Source organism: Bacillus rossius, chromosome 5, assembly GCF_032445375.1.
Source record: "Bacillus rossius redtenbacheri isolate Brsri chromosome 5, Brsri_v3, whole genome shotgun sequence".
Lineage (NCBI taxonomy): Eukaryota > Metazoa > Arthropoda > Insecta > Phasmatodea > Bacillidae > Bacillus > Bacillus rossius.
The window spans coordinates 13994803-14016336 of NC_086333.1; the positions used below are offsets into that span (position 1 = coordinate 13994803).

General features: G+C 40.6%; 1 protein-coding gene across 4 annotated transcripts in view; it reads right to left on the reverse strand.

Annotated features, from left to right (window-relative positions):
• The window catches only part of LOC134532336 (katanin p60 ATPase-containing subunit A-like 2), a 64471-nt gene that overhangs the window by 32121 nt on the left and 10816 nt on the right, over positions 1-21534 (reverse strand). For all 4 annotated transcript variants that reach the window (XM_063368758.1, XM_063368760.1, XM_063368761.1 and 1 more), the window contains exon 3: positions 864-1200. In XM_063368758.1, the coding sequence (XP_063224828.1) occupies positions 864-1200 (337 nt within the window). The remainder of the gene's footprint in view (positions 1-863; positions 1201-21534) is intronic.

The following is a 21534-nucleotide window of genomic DNA, read 5'->3' on the forward strand; positions in this document are numbered from 1 at the left end:
ACCTCAGCACGGCCGGGTCCAGCTGCCAGGGCACGTTGGTGGCCGCCAGGAGAAACAGGCGCTCGTCGGCCCGAGGGACCACACTGGTTCACGAGAGAAGTGCGAGCAGCAGAAACAGACAGTACCTCAGCACTGCCGAGTCCAGCTGCCAGGGCACGTTGGTGGCCGCCAGGAGAAACAGGCGCTCCTCGGCTCGAGGGACCACACTGGTTCACGAGAGAAGTGCGAGCAGCAGAAACAGACAGTACCTCAGCACGGCCGGGTCCAGCTGCCAGGGCATCATGGTGGCCGCCAGGAGAAACAGGCGCTCCTCGGCTCGAGGGGCCACACTGGTTCACGAGAGAAGTTCGAGCAGCAGAAACAGACAGTACCTCAGCACGGCCGGGTCCAGCTGCCAGGGCACGTTGGTGGCCGCCAGGAGAAACAGGCGCTCCTCGGCTCGAGGGGCCACACTGGTTCACGAGAGAAGTGCGAGCAGCAGAAACAGACAGTACCTCAGCACTGCCGGGTCCAGCTGCCAGGGCACGTTGGTGGCCGCCAGGAGAAACAGGCGCTCGTCGGCCCGAGGGACCACACTGGTTCACGAGAGAAGTGCGAGCAGTTGAAACAGACAGTACCTCAGCACGGCCGGGTCCAGCTGCCAGGGCACGTTGGTGGCCGCCAGGAGAAACAGGCGCTCGTCGGCCCGAGGGACCACACTGGTTCACGAGAGAAGTGCGAGCAGTTGAAACAGACAGTACCCCAGCACGGCCGGGTCCAGCTGCCAGGGCACGTTGGTGGCCGCCAGGAGAAACAGGCGCTCGTCGGCCCGAGGGACCACACTGGTTCACGAGAGAAGTGCGAGCAGTTGAAACAGACAGTACCTCAGCACTGCCGGGTCCAGCTGCCAGGGCACGTTGGTGGCCGCCAGGAGAAACAGGCGCTCGTCGGCCTGGGAGAGCAGCCTGTCCATGAGCAGCAGCAGCTCGGCCAGCAGTCTCCTGGAGGCCTCGTGCTCGCCGTCCAGCCCGCGCCGAGACGCTATGGAGTCCAGCTCGTCCATGAAGACGATGGCGGGCGCCTGGGAGCGCGCCGCTTGGAACACGGCCCCCAGCAACTTCTCTGACTCGCCGCGCCACTTGCTCACCACGGAGCTGGCCGGCACGTCGAAGAACGTGGCCTGGCTGTGGTGGGCCACCACTCTCGCCAGCATCGTCTTGCCTGTCCGCAACAACGGGAGCCCTTCCGTTGTGTCTACTCGTGTGTGTTGCTCACTACACCAGCAAGGGCATCCTACTCATTTTATAAATGCGAAAGTTTTTGAGTGTGTGTTTGTTACCTCTCAGCTCCGTAACAGCTGAACGTATTTTCATAAAATTCAGTTGTTGTTAGAAGACATGGGATACTTTTCATCCCGGAAAAAAAGTATTGTGGGAGAGAAACGAAACGCACTCAGCAATATATATATATGTATATATATATATATTGCTGAGTGCGTTTCGTTTCTCTCCCACAATACTTTTTACTCAGCAATATATATATATATATATATATATATTGCTGAGTATATATATATATATATATTGCTGAGTGCGTTTCGTTTCTCTCCCACAATACTTTTTTTCCGGGATGAAAAGTATCCCATGCGTGTATATATATATATATGCGTGTGTGTATATATATATAAATATATAATCTGAATCTCGGAAATGGCTCTAACGACTTTCATGAAATTTAGTATGCAGGGGGTTTCGGGGGCGATAAACCGATCTATCTAGGATTCATTTTTAGAAAATGTCGTTTAATCCGTGTTTTCAATAATCAAATTTATCGATAATCAACTTAAACATAATACCATTTATTTTTAATTGGGAACAAATAACTGTTTTAACCACCCAACAACACTAAAGCTACTCCAGTAGATGGCGTTGTTAAGAAACACTAAGGCCCGAATTGAGAGTTGACCTTCGAAAGCGCATCCAACTCTCATTCATCTGGCAGACTCTCCACCTCTCATACTTCAAAAACGCCTTTCGAATGACTGCCAGCTGAAAGCTTGTTCCCATCCACTTTCAGTGAAGATCTGGCAACATGGCACAAAAATTTTCTTAGATCAAGTACTTGGAGTGTGTGTGGAAAAGCGCCCTATTTCATTTCGATTGTCTTTTGTTTGCTCTCCCACTGAAAATAATATTTTGTTTGGATTGGGTTAGGGTTACCAGACACTGATAATAAAAAAGGATGACATTCATCTCGCAAAAGGAGGACATTTCACTAAAAAGGAGGACAATATATATAGGTATTTTGAAAAAGCCATGAATTAATTACAATGGAGTACGATATTTTACAATGTTTTGGCATTTAATACAGTTTCAGTATAAAGAATCAAACAAACTACGCATATACAGCATATTGAAAACACGTGCTTCTGCATGTGCTGCTACCTGTCAAGCTGTCGTACTACTACTTCTAGTGTGATGACTCTGCGGACAGAAGTCACAAATTAGGGTTTCCCCCCTTTTCTTTGATGACCCAGCGCTCTTAGCCGTTAGGCCCTACCGCCCTGGGGCCCCCACGGGCGTGGATGCGGATCACGCCGCATACGCAACCAGGAAGAGCGTTAGAGCTTTTGGCTATGCAAAGGGACTGAGGCTACCCATCTCAGTTTATGCACCACCTCCGACCCCCTACTCCACTCAGCTAACCAGCAAGTTGGATGCTCCCTTGCCCTTTGGAGTATCACTTCTGGCGCCTACCCCGGTCTCCCGCCTCACACTGGGACTCCTCAATCACCCAGCGAACCCGCGGTCCGGTGGAGGCCTACCCAACCTCTGCCAGCTGTCCAGGCTGGTTACCGGAGCTGTCCTCGTCGCTCACAACGTCGGTACTTCAATGGGCCAGGGAACCCTGATACCTGCCCCTAAAGCACTCGGGGCACCACTCCCAAGTACGAGTCCTACCACACCAAGAATCCTGGGCCATAAGAAAACCTCAGCAGGGAACCATTCAAACATGATGGATTCTTCCCGTACTACGACCAACTTTTGGTCTCGTCGGCAGACTGTTCGCCGGTAGTTTGACCAGACCACCGCGCTTCAGAGTGCAGCCACGAGGCGTCCTCGTCGCCTCGGAAAGCCCTCCGACCCGCCGTACCTCGGCCCGGCGGGTTTACAGCCGGTTAAGGCCCGGATGCAACTGCACCCCTCCGGCGACGACCGCCATCAACCCCGGCTGGAAAATGGCAATCACAGTGCCCGGGCAGGAAGCACCTGGGGGTTGCCTCAGTACCTCCACCGACTACAAGGCTAAAGGGGAAACCTCGCCGTGCAGTTTACAGCCCGTTTTTAGGCCCGGGTGCCTGCTCTCCAGCGCCACTGCCAGAGAGGCCAAGTCCACTCCCGCCGACTCTGCGGACAGTGCGCGCTTTGCCCAGAGTGTAACTGCAGGAATTATCTCACTTTATAAAAAAGCCGGACATTTTGGAGCATTAAGGAAAATCCGGCCGGACGCAAAAAAATACATAAAACATGTCCTCCTTTTGCCAGACGTCTTGTAACCCTACACGAGGTTGAGAAATTTTCTTAAGATGGATACGTTGCCTAAAATTATAGTGTTTTCTCCAAATGAAAAAGCGATTAATTTTTTATCTCGTGAGAAAGCACAAAACCGTAATCGAAAACAAAACAAAAAAAACAGATGCAGTTTCTTACAGAGAAAAAAAAATTGTGTTTCGAACTCTTGATCCCGACAAAAATCAAACGGGTCTGCTAAATTTCTTATATACCTTCGCGGAACTGGATTTTTATTTTTAATATCATCAAAATTCAAAAACCTCGTCAATGTGATTTGGAAATTCATCCATATCTTTGCGGGCGAAACGATTTCTTTAAAAACGCATATTTAATTCCAAAACATATTTTACATATCTGCCATATGACAAAAATGTTTTAAACAATTACAAACATACATGAACACGTTTTTATGTGGGAATTATATATTAAAACCATCAACTGCTCCGCCAATTTTCAACTGAACAGGCATTCAAATGAGCTTCAGACCACATTCACTTTCAAGTGGTTGGCTCTCCGTATCCAGCAGTCAACCAACCACTGAAAAACGTCTCTGCCGAGCAGCTTCAATGGAAAAGCCTTTCGGTGTGTGGATAACCGTCGAAAGAGCTCTCTGAATTCGGCCCTAAGCCAATGAGTGTTTGGTTTGAGATTAGACCAAGAAAATCAATTTACTTATATTATTTGTGCCTTTTTAACTCATGTGTTCACTTAAAAATGCCTAAACGATCTTTTTAAAAAAAAAAAACACTTATAAACAATCTAACTTCACGAAGACGCAACTTGTCTCAAGAACACCAAGGACACCAAGGACATCGTCATCAATCTGGTCAGGTTTCTCAATTCACACAGTGAAGACTCCATTCAAGAAAATCTTAATGAAAATAATCAGGTTTCCGCTCGTCCCACATGTGCTGCTAAAGTAAGATGCTTGCAAAACTTGACTAACATTATACGAGCATAAAGGTCTTATGATTTAGATGTTTCACGAGAGCGTGCGTCTAAACGTGTGGCCGCTGAAAAAAATATTATTCATATTTCATCTATTCCTATTTAAATATAATTTCTAAAAATACACAATTTACAAAAAAATTAAAAATACCGAGCAAAGCTCGGTCATCCAGGTACTATATATGTGTATATATGTATATATAAGTACAACCCCTTGTGCGACTCACTGACTGACTCAATCACTCACTCATATATACAATTCTAGCCCACTTCCAGACGAGTGAGAACCTCAAAATTTTCGCGGGAGATAGATCTTGTCCCGTAACCAGCAAAAAAATTCCGAAAAGTTAATTTTTGATCCCGGAAATGTTTTTTTGAACTATAAAAAAAATACCAAGCCAGGCCATTATAACATTGTTGTATACATGACACCACGATCGGACCAATATTTGCTCATTTGTAAGCCATGGCTATAGACTACAATAACACGTGAACACAGTAAAAACCTTTGTTCTCTTCTGTGAGAGATATGTTGTTTGCTGCAGAAAAGTCCTCAACGGTTCAAGCAGTATATTTAGTGCGCATGCCATTTCTTACTAATATAACAATGGTTTTTGTATGATGGTTACGTTGCTTCTAAAAGCGTTCATGTCATAGATTTATTTTATTAATTTTACAAGTTATGAATGGATTTGTTTATGTTAGGTTAGCGTTATTTAAAATACTCTATGACCGTAAAATGTATAAATCCTTTCAATATGGTATCTTTTCAGAATCGGTTGGAACTCTGGACAATTACGGAACTGTTCGGGTGTGACTCTCATCCCTGTGAACTGCAGGCTTCCTGTGATTCAAGCTAAACGTTCTGTGCAGCATGTGACACGTCTTACAAATCAATGATGCATTTATCTATGATGTTGACGTTGATACTGAAAACATTTTTGGTTTCAGGTTATGGTTAATTTTATCACAACTATAAGATAAAAAATAATTGTAATAAGATTGGCACTTTTTAATAAAATTCGCCTCCCTCTACATGTCATACACTCGTTTTTAAAATTTCCATGAAGTTTAAAGCCGTTTATAAACAATGCGAGATTGATGAATAGGTTTCATGTTCTAAGGAAGGTGAATTAGTGCTCACGCCCAAGGCTAAATAATGCTTCAAGTCTTCAAACTAAGCAGGCCTTTTGATGAAGTATTGCAAATGTGTTCCAATTAGTTTTATAGTAACTCCATCAATTATAATTTAGATTTGAAACCCCATTTGTGGGGGTTTGTGGGCGAAGCTTCCAAATGAGGCCACTTGTGGCGGCCTCAGTCGTCTTGGTTATTATTATTACTTTTATTTTGCTTAAAGTTTATTTTAAGATGAGTTAATTTTTTTATAACACTTTTTATGTGCTTATATTATTTAATGGTGTATGTTAATATTTATTTATTGTAACTTTTTAATATTATACATGGTTTATTTTACGTTAAGTACTCTTATTCTGTAGTGGGACCTACAAGAAGTAACCATAACGATCTAGCGGAGTGAGGGGTGGTAGTAGAGGAGGGGGTGACGTCAGCAGACGTGACAAAGGGAGGCGTTTGCGTAGGGGAGTGTGTGTTTGACCGCCGGCCGCGAAACTGCTTGTGGATAGTAGAAATCGCATCCCAGCCATGGGGAAGTTGTGTTACGTTACGTGAACAAGAATTAACGGCAATATGACGGTAATGCCAAGACACGTTTGGCGAAGCGAAATAAGTGGCGGTATACGAGAGCGCGATAGGGTGGGCCTAGTGCACGGGCCACAGAAGCAGTGTGATGCAAGAGGCGCAAAAAGTGAGTGGGGTTTACACCCGACCCCGGCAATCACCGGCTTCAGAGGTATGCTTCAGTAACAAGTAAGTGTGAGAACTGGATTTTTGTACTTTTTTTTTCTCCGGCTGGTATGACTTACAGAAGATGTGTTTTAAAACAGTGTGCGGTGACGGGATTTACTGGTTGGATTATCTAGGCTGAAGAACGTCATTATTTCGGTTCCTCGCCCCCTCCTCCGTAATAGACTTTTTTGGGACTTTGGATTAGAATTGATTATACTGCAAGAGTGTCTGTAAACCAATGTCGTTACACTGTGAATGTAATTATATCAATTTAAATGATACCTAGAAATTACCTTTTAAGCCCCTTTGCCTTTTTACAGTATTTAAGTTTGAGCATGTTTCATTTGGTAATTCATTATTATACCTATCACGATAGAGTTTCCAGGACTGTCGGTAAATTTAGTATGCTAATATTTTTTTTTTGCGCACTTGCCAAATGTTAGACCAGTCGATGCGCGTCTGTTAAACTTAATTTCTTTACACTCTCAGTATCAGTATGTCAGTGGTGACGCGTACACGGGACTGGCGTGGCGAGTGCGGGCGTGTGCGACTACCCCGGTATAAGGGGGGTTGGCCACAAGTGCGCCACTCTGCTACGGCAGTCTTGTTATTGGTTTTTGCAGTGATAGCGAGAATTACGTTTTCAAGCATAATGGCTACCTCAAATAAACCTTTGAATTCAAATTTGGAACGCGAAGATTTGGTGGTATGTTGACAGGAAGCGGGATTAAACGTAACATCTGATGATGATGTACCTTTTTTAGAATTGCTATGGGCGGAGTATAATTTAAAAAAGGAGAGAGATATGTTGGTATCGGGATGTGCTGTAGAACCCCCCGCGGAGGATTTGGCTGGACGGTTTGTGTATGATTCTTTTGGTAAAGACTTTGATAAGTTTCCGGTGTTGAAAGAAAATACGATTGATGAATTAATTAGGTTTTGCTGGGAAGTGGATCGGGTGCAAGAAAGTTATATTTTTGATAGTGATTTGCAGTTGTTGAGGAGCGTAATTGGTAAAAGCTATGGGTTAGCGCGTCATAGCCTCGTGGCGTGAAAGATAAGTTATGTTGGGAAAAGGTTAAAGAGTTATTATGGCGGAATTTATGTCCTAAGCGGGTCAAGTTGGGATTAATACACAAACGGGTAGGACGTTTTCAGAAACCCGACGAGAAGGTGGCTGTATTTATGTTGGATGTGTTACAACATATAAAATTGTTTGGGGTAGAATTTTCTGAAGTGGAAATCATTGATATTATTATTGAAAACATGCGTCCGGATATAAGGAGAGAATGTTCTTTTATTAAGAGGCCACGGAATTTAGAAGAATTACATGAATGGGCTGTAGAAGTCGATAATATAAAATTTGTACAGGAACAGTATGCGAGAGTGACAGGTCATGATCCTTACTCCAAGTCAGTTCCTGATCCTATGGTTTGTATGGGGGCGATTAAAAATGAGGTTGAAGTGATTAAAGGCAATAATCACTACAGAGATGGGGAGAGCAGTAAAAAAGAATGTGTCTTTTGTATGAAAAAAAGGCATTTGGTACAGTTTTGTTGGCGGCGTTCAAAGGGATCTATGGGGGACTGGAATATTAAGAATAACAGTAACAATAAAAATAAAGAGTTTTTTTTGTTATTATTGTGGAGAATTTGGACATTTTCGTAAAGAATGTAGTAAACAACGGCGGAAATGTGAATTATGTGCCTATTGTGGGAAAAGTGGCCATAGGTCGCGGAAGTGTAGGCTAAAACGGCAAGATAATCTTTTTTGATTTAAAGATAAGCATAGAGTAATGGTTATGCGGGAATCTTACAATTTCTATGCCTCTGTTAAAGTGGGTCCAGAGTCGATAAAGGCCTTAGTCGATACGGGAGCGAGTAAGAGTTTCATAAGTTGGGAGTTTTATCACCATTGTAAACAAAACAAATTAGTTAAAAAGGGAAGTGACCTTATTGAAGAGGGAATAATCATTCAGCTAGCTGATGGGAAAGTGCGAGAAAGTAATAGGAGGGTTAAATTACATATTAAGTAGGAGGAAAATACCGGTTCAAGGACAGGCGCAGGATCCAGGATCCGACGGCCATCTTGGATGACGTCATCAAATCCGTATGCTAATCCATGCTAATCCGTATGCTAATCTATGCTAATCCATGCTAATCTATGCTAATCCATGCCAATCTGTGCCAATACATATGCCAATCTATGCTAATCCGTATGCCAATCTATGCCAATCTATGATAATTCGTATGCCAATCAATGCTAATCTGTATGCCAATCTATGCTAATCCATATGTCAATCTATGCTAATCCATGCTAATCCATCCGCCATTTTGTATTTCTAGAAATTTCCACCAACTTCGAATCGTGACGTCACCGTCGCACTTTTCGTCACGGCCGCCATCTTGGATTCGAATTTTTTTTTTCGAACTTCAACTTTTCGAAATTCGATGTAATCATCAGCCACCATCTTGTTTCGTCTGCTGGTGGACGCCATATTGTGTCGTCTGCTGGTGGCCGCCATATTGTTTTCGTCTGCTGGTGGCCACCATCTTGTTTTCGTCTGTTGGAGGAAGCCATTTTGTGACGTCATATAGTTCTGTTGGTCGCCACCAGGTAGCAGCAGGGATTTTTTTATTTTTTTCTTTAACTAAAATATTTTCAGTGCCGAGGCTGGGATTCGATCCATGGGATGTGAAAACGTCCAGGATGTCGAGGTTAGAAAGCAGGCACCTTACCAACCAGACCACGAGACCAGTTGGAATATGGTGGAATAAATAATCTATATATGCTACGTACTGACGGCAAGTTTATGATAAATGGGGGGTTTTTGCCTTCCTTAATGCATACCTAAGGCGCCACATTTGAAATTAAAATTATTATACAGCCGCCATCTTTATATTCCAGCACAGACTACCAGATGGCGCTAAATTGAAAAATTAGTTGCCATAGGCGCCGCCATGTTGGTCCTCAAGTTGGCTGGTAGATGTCGCTAGTATCGCGCACCAAATTCAAAAATTAGTTGCCAGAGGCACCGCCATCTTGGTTCTCAAGTTGGCTGGTAGATGTCGCCAGTATCGCGCGCCAAATTCAAAAATTAGTTACCAGAGGCGCTGCCATCTTGGTTCTCAAGTTGGCTGGTAGATGTCGCTAGTATCGCGCGGCAAATTAAAAAATTAGTTGTCAGAGGCACTGCCATCTTGGTTCTCAAGTTGGCTGGTAGATGGCACCACCGTCGCCATATTTTAGTTCATATAATCGATACCAGATGACGCCACCGTCGCCATCTTCAGTTCCTAGTGTTGCTACCAGAGTGTGCCACCGTCGCCACCTTTAATTCTTAAAGTTACCGCCGGAGCGCGCCACCGTCGCCATCTTTAATTCAAAGTTACTGCCGGATGGCGCCAAGTGTTATGTAGTCAGTCTAGACAAGTCGGGAACGAGTCGAGACAAGTCTAGACAGTCGAGAAAAGTCGGGGGGACAAGACGAGACAAGTCGGTAGCCTGTATTCACCAAGTTCTCCGTTGCCGCCATGTTTAATTCATAAAGTCGCTACCAGATGGCGCCACTGTAGGCCGTCTTTAATTCAAGGCATTGTTGCCGGATGGCGCCAAGTTTGAATTTAAAAAACCTACAAGTGTTATGCAATGTGTAACTAGTCGAGACAAGTCGGTAGCCTGTATTCACCAAGTTCTCTGTTGCCTTCACAGCCACCCGGGTATCTGACGAGTCCTAATTAATATACTCGTACACATCCTACCTTTATGACCTCTACAAACAAACTGACCGTACCTACTCCAAAATGACATATATATTACACCCACATGCAAACATTTGATAACCATCAAGAATGCCAACATACAAAAATAAATTAACCATCGCTGAAACAAATTTCCCAACATTAATTACAATAAAAAAAGTCCGGTAAGATACTGTATTTTGTCTATAATTTAATAAATGATGATAGAGTATTAATAAAATATTGGTGTTGTGTAGAGTCTCTCTCTTCTTCTCGTAGTGGCGGAAGACATCTCGAAGGTAGTGTTAGAATTTATGTATTAAAGCAATCACTCTAGCTGAGGAGGTTAATAACTTATAGTTACAACTTTTTAAAAATACTCTGAATTTAAAACTTTTTTTAATAAGAGGGACCATTAAATGGTTTTTTGAAATCAAAGCAAACAACGTAAATGTTAAACACATATTTATTTAAATTTTATTACAAACAACAAGGGATAAGAAAAATCACTGATTTAAAAGAAGTAAATAATGAGTAATAAAAGTACATAATATTCACACACTACACATCATAGTGAAAAAGTCAAAATAACCTATCTACATAAACCAGAGACCCAATACCTAAATATTAAGCATAACTAATAGTTACATAGAGTAAAATATACTCTGAAATACATAATGAAGAGAAAATTGATATAAATAACATTATAATTTGCTCAATAGTTCCAGAAGTAATGAACGCACTGCTACACGAGCAATTTCAACAGTTCTTTCATCACTAGTGTTTTCTGTGGAACATACTTGAGTGGTGTCTTCACTGATCGGACCTAGATGACTGAGATCTCGGGTTCGACTCTTGCGAGATGTAGGAAGGCGAAGCTGACGCCTGCGTTTATGCTGGACTGCTACCGATGTGGTAGGTGCTGGCGATGTGGGACTCATCTGGGTACAGCTAGATGATGTCTGGACTGACGAAGTCTGACCACATGCAGATGCTGGCGGTGACTGAATAGCTGGTTGGTTGAATGCATGTGCGAAAACCTCTTCAGGCGTTGCAGGAAGAACTGTATCGTCTCTCATCATATTCACACTACAATGTCCATAGCCCAGACAGTTGATAACTTCTAGAGGCGTATCTTGAGGTCCTGGGTTTAAAACCTGTTTCACGTGAAACACAGCGTCACAACTCTCCGAAAAATGTTTTAAAACACCGTCGATCCACTCACTATAATCAACAGTGTATAGCCCAGGTGTTACACTGGAGTATATCCTGTTAGGTTGAAAGTTAGACATCTTGGTTAACTACTTCTGCTGAAGGTCCTTACACCACCACAGTTTCAGCTCGACTGCCATCGCACGAGTCGAGGGTCGTATCTAAAAATATATGGTGATCAACCATCCAAGCCCTAAGCATGCTCGCATTGTGTCTTGAGATCGAACCTGGACATGTATTATTGCACGTGTACAATTTATTTAATTCTTTCAATGATGGACACTCATATTCTGCTTGTACATCTAATATTAGCACATGTTGCTTACAATAGTTAGTTAGCCACCGTTTCTGCTCTATTCCTACAACCAATACAGGTCCGCTCAGATGACTTGCCAATATGTTGGGTATTGAAGCATAAGGAAAAAGTCTGTGTTCCCACTGTAAAACATGAAAATTTCTAGTGAGCCAGACATTTGTTTTTTGATGCTTCCTGGTAAGATATCGCCATTCAAATGGAGGTTGAAAGTTACATGTTATTACATTTCCTTCTTCATCTGCAATGCTAAGTTCCTTGATAATAAAACCATACTGACTAGATAAGATACACATTTCGTCATGGAGGTCGAGACGAGACTAAGCCGGTAATGTACTGCCAGGTCTTAGATAATGGACGACACAATCTACCATGTTGCAGGATGTCTCGATTATGTCCGGAGCCTCCTCGTCACAATCACTGGTCCAGTGAAGACCGAATTTGCAGACCTCTAGTTGAAGTAACCATCCTCGGTGACGTAGTGCACACGGCGGAATCCTGGCGTTACTTCCGCGTACTTTGCAGTTGGATCGAACAGCATTTGCTTGAATTTGTAGCAGCAGCTCTATACCCACACGACTATGTGTTGACTGCTGTGTCTAGGGTGTTGACCTCAATTTATACCAGTCACGTGTACCGTTGCTTCCGTTGCTGTCCCCCCGCCTTGCTGGCGGCCTCCAACATTCGAACGAGGTGATAAACCATCCAAGCCCTAAGCATGCTCGCATTGTGTCTTGAGATCGGACCTGGACATCCAAGTTACATAGAGTATAATATACTCTGAAATACATAATAAAGAGAAAATTGATATAAATAACATTATACTTTGCTTAATAGTTCCAGAAGTAATGAACGCACTGCTTGACTAGTGACAGGTGTAACCAAATATTAAATATATTTAATATTTAATTTTCCATTACCTTTCGTGGAATTTATTAATCATTCACTCTACGAAAAACAACTCAAGACAATATACCTGACCATCGAATTAAATACAGTACCGCTATGCCTTACATAAAAGTCTAATTATTCGATAATCTGAATAACCTATAAATCGTTCATGTACAAAGCCACACATACAGGCCAATTGTCTATGGACCATGAGACCGAGTCATGACAATATCAGATGTATAGGCTAGAAATTTCAGAACCGCAGGACCTTCTTCGTCTTTAGATAATTACAGTCATTTAGACCATCATGAAATTTTAATACATACTAAAGGACCAAGCGACCTTGAAAAATATTTTAGTAACACCAAGAGGTTTTGAACTAATAAATATTCAGTCACTACATATTTTACTACGCGCAATCAACAAAAAGGAAGCACCATCAACGAAAAGGCAGCACAATCAAAAAAGGCAGCACATTTGTAAACACCATCAACAAAAAGGAAGCACATTTTGGAAGCACCATCAATGTAAAGGCAGCACATTTTGGAAGCACAATCAATAAAGAGAGCAGATTTGGAAGCACCATCAATAAAAAGGAAGCATTTTTGGAAACACCATCAACAAAAAGGAAGCACATTTTGGAAGCACCATCAACATAAAGGCAGCACATTTTGGAAGCACCATCAAAAAGGCAGCACATTTTGGAAACACAATCAAAAAAGGCAGCACATTTTGGAAGCACAATCAAAAAAGGCAGCACATTTGGAAGAACCATCAACAAAAGAAGGAAGCACATTTTGGAAGCACCATCAACAAAAGAAGGAAGCACATTTTGGAAGCACAATCAAAAAAGGCAGCACATTTGGAAGCACCATCAACAAAAGAAGGAAGCACATTTTGGAAGCACCATCAAAAAGGCAGCACATTTTGGAAGCACAATCAAAAAGGGCAGCACATTTGGAAGCACCATCAACAAAAGAAGGAAGCACATTTTGGAAGTACCATTTGGTAACACAAGTTACGAGAACTAAGTCTTAGTTAGAAATCAGAATGCAAGAAATAAAAACATTAAATTTTTACTTTTAATATTTATTTCTTAAGATTATACAAATAGAAGTAAAATAAGCCATTATTGTATGTAGCCAGCTTTCGTCAGTTCTTCGAGTATGAAGGATATTTCTTTTATGCACGAATAGTTTCCTGCACAAAGCGAGCCATGTAGAAGTCTTAGCCGGTCAACCAATAAGTTTGGATCTTTCCACGATGTGTAATCAATCTCTTCTACCACCATCTCACTTGCTTGTTTATTATAAATACTTTTAATATCACAATCATCCCAGTGATCATAATAAGCGTTATCAGATTTATTTATTATAACACGTCGTTTCCATCGTTTCGGTCTCAGGACACCGTTACATTCTTCAATCTTGTCAGCTTTAGGTGCTTCATCACAGTCTATGCTTTTGTCAACAGCCTCAGAGTCACTGTTACAATCACTGTAGAAGACATCCTCTTCACCCAGATTACCATATGAATTTGATATCGATGATGTCGAAGTGCCATTATCGTCTTCATGCTTCCTTTTTAGGAGTCCATCATTTTTACAAAGTAAGAAAGATCTACTTGAATTCGGCTGGAATGTATTCTCACTTTTCACGTTAAGGATTCTTCCATTGTCTTCATTCTTCCATAAATCATCATCGTCCTTCAATTTAAGTTCTTCGTCGAGATCGGAAGAGCCACGAACATAATCTCTCTCAAAACAAAGAAAATTATTGTCGTAATGCAGATCACTATTCCTTAGTCTAGTAGATCCATCGTTGTACTCTGGCTTGTACGCAGGCTTAACGTTACAAGTTCTGTCATGTCTTTTTAAGCTCTCTCTCCGCGTAAACGACTTGTTACATCGAACGCAACTTATCACATTGCGTAGTGGATTTTTAACACAGTCATTCTTCTGGTGTTGTCATCCATTCTTTCTCAAGATAAATTCTTTGCTGCAAAACTTACACCTGTGTCCTTTCGATACAGCGACAGACACCGAATCAGGATTCATATTAGTTACTGTGACTAATGTTAGATACAAACAGACAGTTTTCCAATTTGAACCATTACTTAAATATAATTTTTTTAAATATTTCTTAAGCGAGAGTTAAGTTATCTCATGCAAAGGTACTTGTTGTAAGTAGTTCTGCTTTTCAACAACAGATGACACCACGTATTGCTTGCAGGTAAATAATATTTCTTTCTTTCATGCGGGATGCAGGATTCTCACTAACGATCGCAATAGAGGGATGGCATCGCTAGACTCCAAGGAGAAGGTAGTTTGTTCTTCCAGTTAGTGTTTCTCAGATTTCTCAGGGTATATATTATTATTTGACTGAATAATGATTTTTTTTTTAAATTCCACCTAATAAAAATAAAATAGAAGCACTCAGAGAAAACCATCAGGAATGATGTCGTTTCTAAACATCATAAATTATCATTTTTTTTAAAAAAGTCAAAATTTAATCCTGCTCAAGCAAAGGAGTTCACAAGCCCGCTTGTGCTAGAACTCTCATGTTGCTTAATCAAAGAGTTCACAAGCCCGCTTGTGCTAGAACTCTCATGTTGCTTAAGCAAAGAGTTCACAAGCGGGCTTGTGCTTGAACTCTCATGTTGCTTCCAAAATGTGCTTCCTTCTTTTGTTGATGGTTCTTCCAAATGTGCTGCCTTTTTTGATTGTGCTTCCAAAATGTGCTGCCTTTTTTGATTGTGTTTCCAAAATGTGCTGCCTTTTTGATGGTGCTTCCAAAATGTGCTGCCTTTATGTTGATGGTGCTTCCAAAATGTGCTTCCTTTTTGTTGATGGTGTTTCCAAAAATGCTTCCTTTTTATTGATGGTGCTTCCAAATCTGCTCTCTTTATTGATTGTGCTTCCAAAATGTGCTGCCTTTACATTGATGGTGCTTCCAAAATGTGCTTCCTTTTTGTTGATGGTGTTTACAAATGTGCTGCCTTTTATGATTGTGCTGCCTTTTCGTTGATGGTGCTTCCTTTTTGTTGATTGCGCGTAGTAAAATATGTAGTGACTGAATATTTATTAGTTCAAAACCTCTTGGTGTTACTAAAATATTTTTCAAGGTCGCTTGGTCCTTTAGTATGTATTAAAATTTCATGATGGTCTAAATGACTGTAATTATCTAAAGACGAAGAAGGTCCTGCGGTTCTGAAATTTCTAGCCTATACGTCTGATATTGTCATGACTCGGTCTCATGGTCCATAGACAATTGGCCTGTATGTGTGGCTTTGTACATGAACGATTTATAGGTTATTCAGATTATCGAATAATTAGACTTTTATGTAAGGCATAGCGGTACTGTATTTAATTCGATGGTCAGGTATATTGTCTTGAGTTGTTTTTCGTAGAGTGAATGATTAATAAATTCCACGAAAGGTAATGGAAAATCAAATATTAAATATATTTAATATTTGGTTACACCTGTCACTAGTCAAGCAGTGCGTTCATTACTTCTGGAACTATTAAGCAAAGTATAATGTTATTTATATCAATTTTCTCTTTATTATGTATTTCAGAGTATATTATACTCTATGTAACTTGGATGTCCAGGTCCGATCTCAAGACACAATGCGAGCATGCTTAGGGCTTGGATGGTTTATCACCTCGTTCGAATGTTGGAGGCCGCCAGCAAGGCGGGGGGACAACAACGGAAGCAACGGTACACGTGACTGGTATAAATTGAGGTCAACACCCTAGACACAGCAGTCAACACATAGTCGTGTGGGTATAGAGCTGCTGCTACAAATTCAAGCAAATGCTGTTCGATCCAACTGCAAAGTACGCGGAAGTAACGCCAGGATTCCGCCGTGTGCACTACGTCACCGAGGATGGTTACTTCAACTAGAGGTCAAAGTTAAAGGTCGTCAAAGTTCAAGGTCAAGGTCAATGGTGTGGTGACCAGATAATTATACTAACATGGTATTAGCACACTCTAGCGGACGAAAATAAGTTGGTGACCTCCAGCGGGTGATTTCAAGATGGCAGCCGTTAGGAAAAGTGCAACGGTGGTTTTAAGGATTTTTTTATCATTTAATTAGGTTGAATTATTTTTTTGATGATTTTTAATTTTTTTACTGATATTCTAACATAAAAATTACGGATTTTCAAGATGGCGGACATGTCGTCATACTAGGTGACGTTATATAGTTTGACATAAGTGGCGGGGGTCAGTCTGCCAGCATCCACCATGGGGGAAGGATCGTTCGCCATTTTTTTTGCACTCGTCGGTTTCGAACCGAGGACTCTGAGCTCCATGTCGTAAATTTATATTTTTTTAATATTTTTTATTAAAATTTCCTTTCATGAATTTTTTATAAATTTTAAAATTTTTTTATTAATTGGATAAGAAATAAAGATTTTAAATATGGCGGTCGTAACGGAAATTGCAACGGTGACGTCATAATCCATGATGACGTCAGAGGCTTATCGTAGGCTGTAGACATGGATGCTTAAGCCTACATGTGAACATTTCTAACTGCTGGTATTTTTAAGGAGATAAAACTGGAAATTTTCCTTCTAAACGGGAAATTTTTCTCTCGAAAACGTGAATTTTAAATTTATCAAAATTTTTGGGATTTTTTGGCGGAATTTTTTTCCTAAGAAAATGTAAATTTTGGCGATTTTTGAGGAATTTTGGGCAATTTTTGCCCAATTTTGGCAAGTTTTGAGGGTCATAGGTTAATGTCCTACTTTTACCGTTACGCTGTCTCCCGTTACACTCGTCCAAGATGGTCGCCGTGACGTCACAATCCAATATGGCGGACACTGGCTTCGGCTCCACGCGCCAGCGCCAGTTTCAGGACCGGCTAACCTATACTACTCCTGTGATAGTACTATTAGAACGCATCATTTTCACATTTCTCGTGATGATTATAGTCATATAATATTTTGCTACCATTTCACTTTCTTGCTTTTAAAGACACACCATTCTTAACATTAACCAGCCTTGTTTTACAGATAGAGGGCAGTGCCAGCCTCAAGGGGGAAGAGAATCATCTTACAAACGAGTGTTACTCGGCTGTACTTAACCTACTTAACGAATGAGTAATGGATATTTTTATTCAAGTTCCACCTGATTAAAATGCGGAAATTTCTTATTTGGTGTCAGGAATTCACAATACAAACAGATATCTCTTAATATATTCCAAGATTAATACAAAAAATAAAACTCAATAAGATATATATGACTCAAGAAAAACAGGAAGCACATTCCATTAAATTAATTTATTAACTCAGAATCATTCCTCTATAAGAATACAAATGTGGTTTATTACTAATGTGAACACACAATTAAAACACAAATACTCATATTTCAAACACAATTCATCATATTTTCAAACACAAATCAGCTCATTTCAAACAATAAACCACACAATTCATAAAAACCGCATATTTCAAGACCAAGAACAGATGTTTGAAGTGATGTTCTTTTCTCTTCTAGAGCGACTCGTGATGTTACAGTCATCTGGTTTTCGTCGATGCTATAGATGTTTATGCAGGCACGAGGATTCTGTATCTCGAACAGAGGGATCTGGCGAAGTGGATTGGGAAACTCGTTGTTAGTGAAGTTGAACCTTCCCTCCAAGTCATTGTTTCACTGATTAAAATACTCAGATGCTCACCCGCATCTAACTTGACCAGAATTGCACACTTAAAACGTATAATCTCATCTTAGTATTTACAGAATGACCACCGCATATTTTCCTTTGATGCAGGTAGGTATTTCGATGTAGGAGCTAGCTCAAAGTGGATCAAGCTTGTTAATTTGTAGTTGTAGTCGCTTAACACCAGACAATGACCGTGCGGGCCCCTTTCATAATTAGTATTCTTCCTCTTTACATATCTTAAAGATGTATTCAGTAATGACATCCTCCACTTCACGAACTGCAAAGAGTGGAACATTCGTGGTTTTGAAGGCCCTCTTGTCTTCACACGTACCCATTGGCTTTTCACAATTGCACTCAAGCACGATGTAATACTTGAGTGGACCATACTCTTCAATTTCCTCTACGAGTTGGCTTATTAGTTTAACCTTGATAGAGTCCAAGTATGTCCATGTGTCCTTGACAGAACTGATATTATTTTCTACCACACAAATCTTAAAGTTACCCCAGATTCCCACTTCTGCAATGATGAGGTCGTGGATGTTGGCAAAAACCCGCCTCTGTCACCAGCTATGTTTGGCTGGTGCTTGGCTTAGGTATAACTACAGGCTTAAGCGCGGCCATTCTCTGCTTCTTAGTTGATAGTGGATCAGGACCCTTGCACATTTTTGTGTGTGCTTTAAACTTACCAGCCCTGGCGAACACTTTAGAATAGTCCCCACACGAATACATTTTATGGCTAGGGGTGAGACCGCAAGCCGTCTTCTCATGATGTGTGACATGGCTGGAGTTTCCGAAGGTTTTGAAGCAGAAGCTACACCAGGTGACTGAAGTCGTGAGGGCAGCACCAGTACATGTTGTAAGATATTACCGCAATTTATCACTGCGAGCAACCATCTTTCCACACAGATGACACTGCTTGAGGTCATGCTGCAGGTTGTGAGCACACTGACGTTCATAACGGTAGCAGTTATTTTCTGCCGTATAAGTAGCAGGGCATAAACGTCATTTCTGCATGGTTGATGTCATCACAACAATCGGTAGTCTGTACTCAATGTACGGAACACGCGAAGGAAGCCCGACGTACGGATAACTATAACAGAAGTCTTGAGAAATCAATGTTGCTAGCCATTACATGAAAATATTTGCATACATAACTTCAAACCTACAAACTACAGCTTCAACAAACCAATCCTTAAGTTAACACAACCTTGCCCGAAAATAATCTTAAAAATCACTAAAATATTAAAGTACTGTAACTGACAAGTTACATAGGAGTAGTCAAAAATATTCAAAGTCCTGGTAACTGGTAACTTTTACAAATTTTTAAGTACAGAGAAGCATTTAGCTGAAAAATATTCAAAGTCCACACAAACCCCTCTCCACACAAATGTTTAAGTACAGAGAAGCATTAATCTGAAAATATTCAAAGCCCTACATAGTACATTTTCACACTAAAGATTAAGTACACAGATGCATTTAGCTCAAAAATATTCAAAGTCCACACAAACCCCTCTCCACACAAATGTTTAAGTACAGAGAAGCATTAAACTGAAAAATATTCAAAAGCCCCCACAGCTACATTTTCACACAAAAGTTTAAGTACACAGAAGAAGCTAGCAGAAAAAAATGTTCAAATTTCTGATAGCTAACAAAATTATTAAAAAGATCATATAGATAGCTATCTACAAAAGGAAAAAAAATGAATACACAGCCTCAAATCCACTCATTTACACGAAATCCAAAAATTTAACCCACCAACTATAACTAACCATACAACTCCTCAATATAACATAGAAGAACCTTGCTTCAATGGTAGCAAAATATTATATGACTATAATGATCACGAGAAATGTGAAAATGATGCGTTCTAATAGTACTATCACAGGTATTGTTAATTATTTGGAACTAAAAGTTAACGAAGAAAGTAAAATTTTTATGGGGAATTAAAAAAATTGTACACCAAGTTCTTGTCGCCTCCATACTACCTCTTCGTTTATTGTGCTTCCGATTATGCGCCCTTTTCTATGAATGTGCTTCCTTTTTGTTGAATGTGCTTCCAAATGTGCTTCCTTTTATTGAATGTGCTTCCGATTGTGCGTCATTTCTATGATTGTGCTTCCTTTTTCGTTGAATGTGCTTCCAAATGAGCTTCCTGTTTGTTGATTGTGCTTCCGATTGTCCTTCCTTTTTGTTGATTGTGCTTCCAAATGTGCTTCCTTTGTGTTGATTGTGCTTCGGATTGTGCTTCCTTTTTGTTGATTGTGCTTCCATATTTGCTTCCTTTTTGTTGATTGTGCTTCTATATGTGCTTCCTTTTGTTGATTGTTTGTTGGCAAGTCTGTAGCCAGGGCTGAATTTGTAATGGTTCAAAAACCACATGGTCTTGTAGTAAGCATAAAAATTCATATTTCAAATATGTTTCTGACCTACAGTAAGCTTTAAATTTGCTGATTTGGTAATTTTATACAAATATTTTTTTCTATGTTTTTTTTATGTACCCTTGTAGCCATTTAGCCTTGTTGTCATGTTCGGAAAAAATATAATTAATTTATGTTCACCGAGATAAAAGGATGGGTGGATGAATGATTTATTCCTGCTCTAAAGGAAGTCATGTGAAGGGAGTTCGCAGCAAAAGGGGGTAATATGTGGATTTATATGTTACAGAAAATACAGAAAAACTGGCATGGTGCCTGTTAATGTAAAAGATAACTCACTCCTGTAAACTGTTTATTTTGATGCAAATAAACTAGGCGTAATAAAACTTAGCACTAAAATTGAATATTTTGTTTGTATTTATAAATGGTCGACATAAATATTCCGTGTTGTTAAAATACATAATTACCATCCGGAATGTTACTACTTGAAAGATTTACGAGGTTCGGCGATATATGCCAGATTCTATGGGGAAGAAATTCAGCCTACCAATTACCCAAGCGATTATAAAGTAGAAAAATTGATATATTAGAAAGATGATCCCTTGTTTCTGAAGTGGTTATGATTCGATAAATGTGATAATCGGTTGGATAAAACTACTGATACCATATAAATTTTAATTTTTTTGATATGTAAATTTTTATATTAATAAATGCAAGTCTAAAAAAAAAAATATTGTTTGAAACTTTTCATTAGTTACCAGAGGTCAGGATGTTGGTCAAAGGTGCTTAAAATGGTATTAGGAGGCTGGGGACGTGTGGCGACAGGTCTAATTGACGCAGCTATTTGGGGTGTGGATGGTTTTGTTGGGCCGGGGGGGAGGGGGGATAGGTGTGCTGACGTCAAAGGCCGTGCGTCAGTGACGTGTGTGCTTAGCACGCACGAACAGGACTGAAATAGAAAATGAACA